The 10147-nt window shown below is 48.0% G+C and overlaps 1 protein-coding gene across 9 annotated transcripts in view; it reads left to right on the forward strand.

The window, feature by feature from the left end:
- The window catches only part of DENND1A (DENN domain containing 1A), a 270241-nt gene extending 262653 nt beyond the window's left edge, over positions 1-7588 (forward strand). For all 9 annotated transcript variants that reach the window (XM_080990837.1, XM_080990841.1, XM_080990839.1 and 6 more), the window contains 2 exons: positions 3766-4021; positions 4378-7588. In XM_080990837.1, coding sequence (XP_080846963.1) covers positions 3766-4021; positions 4378-5667 — 1546 coding nt within the window. In that variant the 3' untranslated portion in view covers positions 5668-7588. The remainder of the gene's footprint in view (positions 1-3765; positions 4022-4377) is intronic.
- The last annotated feature ends 2559 nt before the right edge of the window (positions 7589-10147 follow it).

The raw sequence follows: 10147 nt of genomic DNA on the forward strand, positions 1-10147 counted from the left end.
GTGCTGAGTCGTGCTTCTTAATGCACCTTCCGGGCTTCCAGGTAGTCATTGCCCCCTCATCACCATGTTTTCTTGGTTTAGGGTTATTAAATGTGTATATCACTTCCCTATTAAAGAGTCTCAAAGCAATTTACAAGGAAGGAAACATCAAATAGCGAAATTACAAAAAAAAACCAACTTTAACAATATACTATGTTGGTGCTGCCCAAATAGTTAGGAAAATGAAAGCATTCTTGCTTGGCACCAAAACACTGTCAAGGGAAGCTTTCCATGAACGGGGAGTGGCTACAGAGAAGGTCTGTTCTCTCATTGCCACCCTGTGGAATGACCTCCCTTAGGAACAGCATGCAGGGAACGGCTTTAGGTGGTCCAGGCAAGTTCATAAGGGGAACAGTGGTCCTTTAGGTATATTAGCCCCTGGCTGCATAAGGCTTTCAGGGTGAAAACCAGCCCCTTGATTTGGGCTCAAAAAATAATGGGCAGGTAGTGCAGTCTAGCCAGTCCTGGTGCTATATTTTCACACCTTCCTTCCTGTTCTGCAGAACCATCTGGCGTCTTCCTTCTGTACTCACTGTCATTTCCAAACCATCTTCAAAGGCACCTCTATGTGTAACACATGGCAATGGTATAGTCTAGAGGTTACCAGAGCACAGGCAACTGAAGCCAGGCTTTCCATGTCCAGAGAGGGTTGTAGCTGGTATGCCAACCTAAGCTGGCAGAAGGTACTCAGGGCCACGATTTGTACCTCTAATGATAAGATTGGATCCAAGAGTAACACCCGCCCCCACCCTGCCCCCCATCCCTGCCAAAGTGGCACACCTGCTCCTTCAATGGGAGTGCCACCCCCTCCAAAACAGGATGCATTCCATTTGCCAGCAATTACCTGGATTGTGCTTCATCCAGTCCATTACCAAGTCCAGGCACCAATTCAGCACATCCACTGACACATGTGCTTGAGCTGTAAAGGAACAGAGGTGTGTGTCATCAGCACACTGATGACAGCACTCTCCAAAAATGACCCTACTCAGCTAGAGGGATGAGATCAAACTCTCTGGAATCCCAGATTGAATCTACATGGGGTCAAGCAGCTTCCCCAAACCACCACCTTCTGGAGTTGAGCATCCACGTCAAAATGGAACCAATGCAAAGCAGTGCCCCCTGCTGCCAACTCTGGGAGTCTCCCCAGAATAATACCATGGTCAATGGTGCAGAAAGCAGCCAAGAGGTCAAGGAGAACCAACAGGGGCACACTCCATCTTCTCCCAACATAGGTTGACGTTCTGCACTTGGGTACCTTGTAGGTGGCACTTTTCATCTTCATACAAGTGTGTGTGTGTGTGTGTGAGAGAGAGAGAGAGAGAGAGAGAGAGAATGCCTGTTGCAGAAAATTCTGCTGGCTAAAGCTTCCGGTCCGGTCCCCCCACAGGCAACTCTGTGTTGCGCCCGGCGGTAATGAGGCATCCACCGTATCTGAGCAAACTGCATTTCCTTCTCTAATGGGGGATGGAACGAGCCACCCTTTGCTAATGAGTTTGCAGGGTGCAGTTTATCAAGGCGCCAGAGAGAGACGAGGGCTCCCTTGCTTTGCTGCTGTTTCCTGGTGCCTCTCCAATGTTTTCCTCAATCTGAAGCCTTGTTTAAAGGGCACAGTGAGACTGGCTGCCAGTCAAATGCCAATCACCATAAAAATGCATGTCAGTTTATGGTGTTAATTGGATGCGCATTGCGCTGCCTCTCCCTCGCATGTGGAGCCGACATGCAAATCGCAGGGTGTTCAAGGCCCATTTGCCAAGGTACACAGGACCAGTGCTGGTTGGGGCTCAATGAGCCCACAATAGATTCTCTCTCGCCCATAATGGACCATGGTCTCTCTTGATAAGGTGACACTGGTTTAATCATTGATGCTTACCTCAGCAAAGGCACCAGGAACGCCTTGCACGGAGTCAGCCAGAGCGAAGGGAGCTGAGCTGTGTCTCTGGAACAGCAGAGCAGGGACTCTGCCTGGGAGGGGTGTATGGTGTGCAGTCCGTTTCATGTGCAAGTGTGCTGGGACTGTGTTCCCCATCTCACGGGCTTTGCATCTGGTTCCAAAGGCCCCCTCAGGATAATGGGGTCTGATGTTCTCTGAGTTTCCCCCATTGGGGGCCAGTGCAGATTCACTTCCTCCCTCAGTGCATTCAAAGTGCCAACCATATGAATGCCAGCCCTCCCCTTCCCCCACCAAACTGCCCTGGCTCCTTGACCTTTTCCAGTCTCCACTGGTTTGATTGTGATAAGTGCATGTCTTAGTCTGTAAAGAAGTTTGTCAGCTACACTTACTACCTTATTGCTCTTATGAGGCATGTAAAACATCAAAATCTGCTCCCATTTTAAAAGCCTGGATGTGTTACACTGAAGTTAATGTGGCATCAGCGTTCAACCATTGCTGACTGGCATAAATCTTTTTTTAAAAAAAAAAATTTATTAGATTTTCCATAAAAAAATTTTTTTACAAAATTATACATCCATTTTTAACTTAAACCCTTTTTTCCAGAACTTCCCTCAGCTTGTCTGATAATTTTCCGTTTATTTTTTATCCTCGTCTCACATTTCCCAATATTATATTGCACTCAAATACTCTTAATCACGTCATATTTTTTTAAACAATATTTCTAACAGTAATTTCACAGAGCTTCTTGAAAGCCAACGAACGTTATTTGCTCATCACAGAAATTTTTGATATACTCTGTAAATTTCTCCCAGTCCTCGGAGAATCTCTGGTCACGTTGGTTCCTAATTCTCCCCATCAATCTGTCCATTTCTGTGTCAGTTTCATCCTCCATTCTTCTTTCGTGGGCATCTCTTCCTGTTTCCATTTCTGTGCCAGCAAAATTCTGGCTGCTGTTACTGCATACAAAACTAATTTCACATCTTTTTTACTAATTTCATTATCCAGTATTCCTAACAAGAAAGCTTCTGGTTTTTTAACAAAAGTATATTTCAGCATTTTCTTTAACTCATTATAGATCATCTCCCAGAAGCTTTTTACCTTCTTACATTCCCACCACATATGGTAAAATGTTCCTTCTGTCTCCTTACACTTCCAACATTTATTACACACTTTATACATTTTACCCAGTTTTACTGGTGTTATATACCATTTATATAACATCTTCATAACATTTTCCTTAATCGTTATACAAGCTGTAAACTTTAACCCATCCTTCCATAATTTAGTCCATTTCTCAAATTCAATATTATATCCGAAATCTCTAGCCCAACTAATCATAACAGATTTAACCTCTTCGTCCACAGTATTCCATTCCAACAATATTTTATACATTTTAGATAAAATTTTCACTTCATTGTTTAAGATTTCTTGTTGAAATCTAGATTCTTTTTCAGAATATCCCCTCTCTAAAACCTCTTTTTTAAACATTTCATTTAACTGAAAATAATGCAGCCAATCCTTAACATATTCTTTTACTTCTTCATATGGTTTCAATTTCCACTTATTTCCTTCCTTGACTGGCATAAATCTTAATCTTTGCTCTCTCTTTTTTTCCAAACACAGTTTTGGAACTTGTGAGAGGGTCCAGGCTAGCCTTGTTTTCAGGTCTCCTTGTATTTGAAAGCAAGAGCCTCATCTCTGACCCGGGAGATGTTTTAGACGTGTGGACCTACCAAAGTGACTTGAATTCCTGCTGGCTTTTTCTTACTATGAAGTGGGTTGGTGAATTCTTTAGCCGTAGTACACTAAGCTGATGAAATTTTCCTGCCCTCCAGGCCTCAGCCTTACCGTGCCCTGAAGGAGTCCAAGAGCGCAGAGAGCGAAGAGAGTGTCAACCCTGAGAGGCCTCCAGATGCTGGAAGTGCTGCCCCACCCACACCAGACAGCCCTGTGGAAATCAGCCTTCTGGGAGGCATATTCTCGGGGCTGGAGATGGAGCCTCCATCCCAGCTGCTCAGCCAAGCCAAGAGCTTAGAAGACTTGAGGATTCCCAAGGATGAAGGGGACCAGCAGGGGACCTTTGACTACCAGGTATGTTGCTTGCTTCTTCTGGGGGAACAGAAAAGCACAATGTGTGGGGCTGTGGAGAAAGGGGGGAAGGGGCATGGACGCAGAGATTGGATCAGGGCCTGGGGAAGGGGGCCTTACCACATAGGTCAGGTGGCCTGGAGGAAGAGGAGCGGGGGAGGAAAGGTGGGGTGGCTCACATGGGAGGGGAAAGTGATGCTTCCAGGAAGGCTTTGCCTCAGTGGATTGGAGGAGGGGGAGGATGAGAGAGATCCAGGTACAGGGAGCATCGCAGCAGGAGGTTCTGTGGGAAAGGGGGGAAGTGGTGGAGAGCTCTTCCGATTCTATGATTCTGTGACCTGCTGTGTGCTTCCCGGCAGCGGATGGATCCTGGATTTTCCGAAAAGAGCTGGATTTCTCCAGGGATGAAGTTTTCTCACCCCTACAAGCAGCTGTGGGGCCTGGGCCAGGATGACATGGCCATTCCCACAAAGTATTCCCAAAGCTCCCCGGAGAGGCCCTTGGCTCCTCTTGAGAACATGTCTTCCGCCCCATGGAGGCCGCGGAGCAGAGACTCCATCCTGGATCTCCCTGAGAAGGACGTTGGGACCTCGGCTGGCACTCAAGGCAACATCACAATCCCACGGCCACAGGGCAGGAAGACACCAGAGCTGGGCATCGTTCCACTGCCCCCTGCACCCAGACTTGCCAAGCAACAGGCACTGCTTGAAACCGCAGCCTGCCTTGCAGGACCCAGTGACCTGGCTTCAGAGCTCATGCTGGACACTTTTGCACCCAGAAACATCTCCCTGGACCCTGAATTCAGGCAGCCTGCTGGTTTCGCCACTCACCAGCACCAGCTCTTGCCCAGCAGTGGCCATGGAACACAGATGCTTCAGCCGGTCAAGGTCTGTGTGGAGGACACGAGCAGCAACAACGACTCTCTCCTTGCCTTCCTAGATCCATTGAAAGCAGGGAGTTGTCAAGAGATGAGCTTCCAGCCCAGCGCCAGAAGCCTGCTAGGGTCATCATCTCCCAATCTCACAACTGGTTTCCCTACAACAGCAGGTGACCTCATGCCACCCGTGCCGGCAACACTTGGTCAGCCACTGGGATATCCTCCCTCTGCAGCACCCTTTGGGCAGGCCTCTCTCAACCCATTTGTGCAGGCCACGCCAGCACCTGTGCCGTTGTCCCTGGTCAGGCCCCCTGGCAGCCCTTTTGCTCCTTCCCTAGGCCATGCTTACAGCTCCAGCATTATCACATCACACTCCACCTTCTATCAGCCCCAGAGGCCTCCTCCAAACCCTCTGACGCTGTCCATGCCTAACCTTTTTGCCCAGTCTCCAGCAGCCCCAATGCAAAGCCAGCTCCCTTCCCAAAGCAATACCCTGCAGCCAGCAAAGCTTTGTGGCTCTTCTAAAATTCGAACATTGCCCCTGACCCATTCTGCCTCGAAACTAGAGACCCAGACGAGGCTGGCTGCAAGGCCCATTGACCTCCCGCTTGTTCCCCACAAGGCCAAAGCTGTAGAGTCAGTGTTACTCCCTAACAAACCTCAGGCTACTAAAGACCCCTTTGAAGACTTGCTAAATAAGACAAAGCAAGAAGTTTCCGTCACCCCAGGTAAAGTGGAACAGATGAGAAGGCAGTGGGAAACATTTGAGTGAATCTCCCTGTGGGAGGGGGGCTTCATTCCCTGTAAGTTGTGTGTTGAGCCAGTATAAAAGCACCGAATTCCATAGGAGCAAAAGGGTTAGTCAGCCAGGAGCTACTACCTGCGCTCCAACTCCTGTTGGTAGGATGTCCTGGCTAAACACTGTTAGGATCCCCCTGAAACCTTCACTGGCTCCCTTCCCATGGATCACCGTCATCCTTTAAGCCTTCAGAGTAGCTGAAGAAAACACTGGGGTGGGGTAGATAAGTCATATTCCCAAGCTTCCAAATTTCGTCAGAGTATCTACTGAACTGGAGAGTGTTCAGTTGTCAAGAGGTATTTTCTTGCAGCCACAGCCCTCTCTCTTCCTGCACCCACTAGGGTCCACTTCCTCACCAATGTGATCAGTATTGAATTTAGGAGTCGGTCCTGTGTTTTCACAGGCCGTGAATCATGTTTTGCTTCCAGGTGTAAATGCAGGTATAAACACGGGATGAATTTGCCACTGGACTTTTGAACCGGGACTCTTTGTTAATAGCTTCTTCCTCATTCCAGTGCACTTTTGATTTAGTGGACATGTGGCTCTTTGAACTCCCTGCACTGTTCCCCCACCCCACAACCTCTGCACACAGCGGGGGACCCATTCGCAAAGGGGTCCCTGCTCCCCTCCCAGTTTCTCTGTCGATGTTGGAGAGCACCACACTGCTGGGTTGCTAGGAGGGCAAGCACCTTTTCAGGCTCATCAGAGAATTGGAATCACCAGCAGGACCTGTTTAGAGCAAGACACACGATGCCCCTATCATGGTTCCCCAAAATCTTATATAACTGTGTGTGAATATTATATAATATTATATAATATTATATAGATCTATAGATATATATATATGTTACTAGGTGGCAGTACTTCGAGTAGATGTAATCGTACCTTATCTTATTACCAAAAAGGGAGACGACCAAGGTGTAAAGAGTTCTTGTTTGTGGTCAGCAGCAGCAAAGCACCCCAAAGTTAAAACTGTAGAGCACAGGGGGACAAGTGTGGGCTTTTCACAGCACGTTTTAAATCTGAGTGTAAACTGCTCTTTAGTAAAAGCGGCTTTTTCCAACCTGGTTCTTCCCAGGTGTTTTGGGCTGCAAATCGTTTCAACCCCAAACCAGCACAGTTGTGTGATGCCGCCCAAAAGCCACCTGGCGGGCGCCAGGAAGGGCAAGGCTGCTTAGGAGCATGAAGAAGGCAGCCTGATTCCTCCTCCCTTGTCATCCCTTGCTAGGGAGCCACGTTGCTGCGTTCAGCTTCCTTTTTGAGCAAAGAACACACAGCCAACGCCAGTTTGATCACCTCCAGAACGCTGCAGACCAGCTACAAAGCCCACTGCTGTGTTTGCCCTGGGCCTTTTGCAGCCCTGGAAATGTCAGCAGTTAATAGAGCAGTCTCTTTCATTTGGTCACTTAAGTTTTTGAGTTTTAAAAAACTTGGCTGAATTAGATTTACCACCACCCCATAAAAAACCACACCTTTGGGACCGTGATTAATTTGCCACCGAATCTGTATACACCAGAAGTCACCTGCACACACAGGGGGAGCCAGTCTCTGCCCCTTTCCTCTCCAGTGTATGCTGCTGCTGCTGCTGCTGTCGCCACCTTTGTTTCTGTGACCTCCTTGCAGTTTCCTTCCTGCTGCTGAAGTGTTATTGAGGTTTCTTTCTCCATGCTTGAGCCTGTACAGTGCAAGAACGTATTTTGATTCCTTCAGATGCTGACTGTCAGGGGATACCTCTTGGCACTGTGTTCATGTCATCACACTTCTGTCAAGTACTGTTGCTTTTACTAGGCATTCTGTCTGGTTTGTATTATTTCTTTTTTGCTGGTGTGGGTGGGTGGGGAAAGATGTTTTGATATTGCCTAGTTCTGAATAGTAAAATATTTAAAGCGCATAAGCAGGAGAGTGCTGGTCTGCTTCATACAGGCTTGGGGGGGGGGGTGCTGGGGGAAGTCAGGGGGCAGTGCTGTCCTCCTGTTCCAGCTTGCAGGTGCCCAGAGCTATTGCTGAGTGACCACTGTTAGGATGCTGGCCTTTTGATCTGGCTCAACAAAGTAGCATGTGGTATTCATGCAAGACCTGATCAGCCAAGAGTATCAGTAGCTTGCAGGGATTAGGGCTGCCAGCTGCTCACCACATGTGAATCCTCTCAACCCTATGAGGTGATCTTCCTAGCCTCCAAGCCAGGCATAGGCAAACTCGGACCTCCAGATGTTTTGAGACTACAATTCCCATCATCCCTGACCAATTCCCATCATTCCTGACCACAGTTGTAGTCCCAAAACATCTGGAGGACCAAGTTTGCCTATGCCTGCTCCAAGCTCTCAGGACTGTCCCCAGGCCATGCCCCTTATCGCCCCTGCTTCATGCCATCTCCAAGTGTCTTTGCCTGCCTGGGATGTGTCCCTGAACTCTGATCATGCCTCCTGGTTGCCTGGATGGAAGGTAAGGGACACATGAGTTTGTGCAGAAACTTGCCTATTCTGCAAAGGAAAAGCAGACGTCAGTTGCTCCACCCATCTTTGCCTCTGGCAAAAAGATATATGGCCCCCAGAATGTTGCCCACTAAGGAATGTGGGCCTTGGGCTGAAAAGGGCTCCCCACTCCTGGATGTGATCTCAGTTGTATGAGTATTTGTGGTTCTACCTTTACTGCACTTTAAATCCAACTGTTAAAAGTGAGCAGCAGCTTGGGTAGGCAGAAAACTGGGGTGGCAGTGAAAGAAACCAACCCCTTCACCATTCTGCCTAAGGAATGAACTGCAGTCACTGGTCAAAGTGCAAACTTGCCCCCTTTCTATGAGTGGGCTGTCACAGAGTTCTGCCACCTTGGGCCCTTAAGTAGCCTGGGGTTCCAGGCGGCACATATTGCCAAATTTGGCTCCATTGTAGGAAGTTGAACAAAACATGTACAAAATAAAAAAATCCTTCCAGTAGCACCTTTAAGACCAACTAAGTTAGTTCTTGGTATGAGCTTTCGTGTGCAAGCACACTTCTTCAGATACACTGAAACAGAAGTTGCCAGATCCTTCTATATAGTGAGAAGGTGGGGAGGGGTATTACTCAGAAGGGTGGTGGGAATGGGAGATAGCTGAGATGAGCCTGCTGACGACTCTTAACGACTGTAATAGGTCTTACAGGAAAAGGCAAGGGGTGAGAAGGTGAGAAATGGCTTAGTCATGTATAATGGGATAAGAATCCAATGTCTTTGTTCAAACCAGGTGTCTCCATGGTTTTAACCAACACGGTTGGTCTCCATGGCAGACCAACACGGCTACCTATCTGTAACTGAAAACATGTACAGTTCAGTCCCTCTTACGACACACCACAGTTTCTGCATTCCTGCTTACCACCTATCAAAATAGGTGTGGCAGGGGCTCCTCTACCTATTGTGCATCCCACCTGTAATATTTTATCCGTTTTCTGAAATATAACTAATGCACCTCCTACATTAGTTTTCTTCTAGGGGTTGGGGTAGTGGAGAAAACCAGTTTTGATGCACTGACAGAAACAAGGGGGAAAGATGGGAGTGTCTCAATGAATCCAGTGTTTTAAAGAAGCAAATTGCGTTGGTTGGGATGGGAGGAAGGGATTCGAGTGGCAAAAGCTGCCTAACCACATTCTGGGAAGGACAGCAGCTGATAACGTGAAACAGCTGAGCAAGGTGCTTTGGAGGCTCAGTTTGGCCTTTGCAGCAGAGCATGCCCTTTGTCACGGGGCTGTTTTCTGGCCAAGGGGAAGCCCCTGGACATGATGCAAATGCCATCTTCTTCTGTCTATATGAAGTGTTGAACTCAGACCTGTTAAAAAGCAGGACGGAGTTTTCATCAAATAGATCATTGGTCAGCAATGCTACTTAAATGAAGTATTTGAACTGAACATGTGCAAGCATGCCCAAACCTTATTGCTGGTGGGGAGGTAAGAGCAAAGGGCCACCTTTGTGCTGAATGGGCCCCTCCCTGCCCTTCTAACTGGCCCTTCGGACTTTTCTCAGCCCATGCTCCCCGCCCTCCTCAAATGCTTCTGCCTGGCTAGAGTGTGTCCGTAGCTCTTGGTTGCTTGGATGGAGAATGCAGAGGGCTGCATGTGCATTGTGCATGCAGGAGAAGAAATCTAGCTTTTGCATGACTTCATGGTATGACGCCAAGAGCCACAACTGTTGCTGCACCCACTTCTGGCATGCTGAAACGAGGTTTGTCACCCCTGTAATAGGACCACAGAGGAGTACAAAAAAATGTTTCCAAGGTCATTCATATGGGAATATTGACACCACAATCCCATTAGAAATAGGAAAACACATCCTTCACTTCCTCCTCTGTGCTGTCATCGCCAGCCTCCTGGTGGACCTGGCAGTGTCCTTCCTTATTTTTGGCCTGTAAAGTGAAGCATTATCACATGCAATGGGACCTCAGGAGATACACAGGAAAGACACCTGGCACCTGTGCCTGTTCCTCCTG

The sequence above is a fragment of the Podarcis pityusensis genome (assembly GCF_964106645.2).
Source record: "Podarcis pityusensis genome assembly, chromosome: Z".
Classification (NCBI taxonomy): Eukaryota; Metazoa; Chordata; class Lepidosauria; order Squamata; family Lacertidae; genus Podarcis; species Podarcis pityusensis.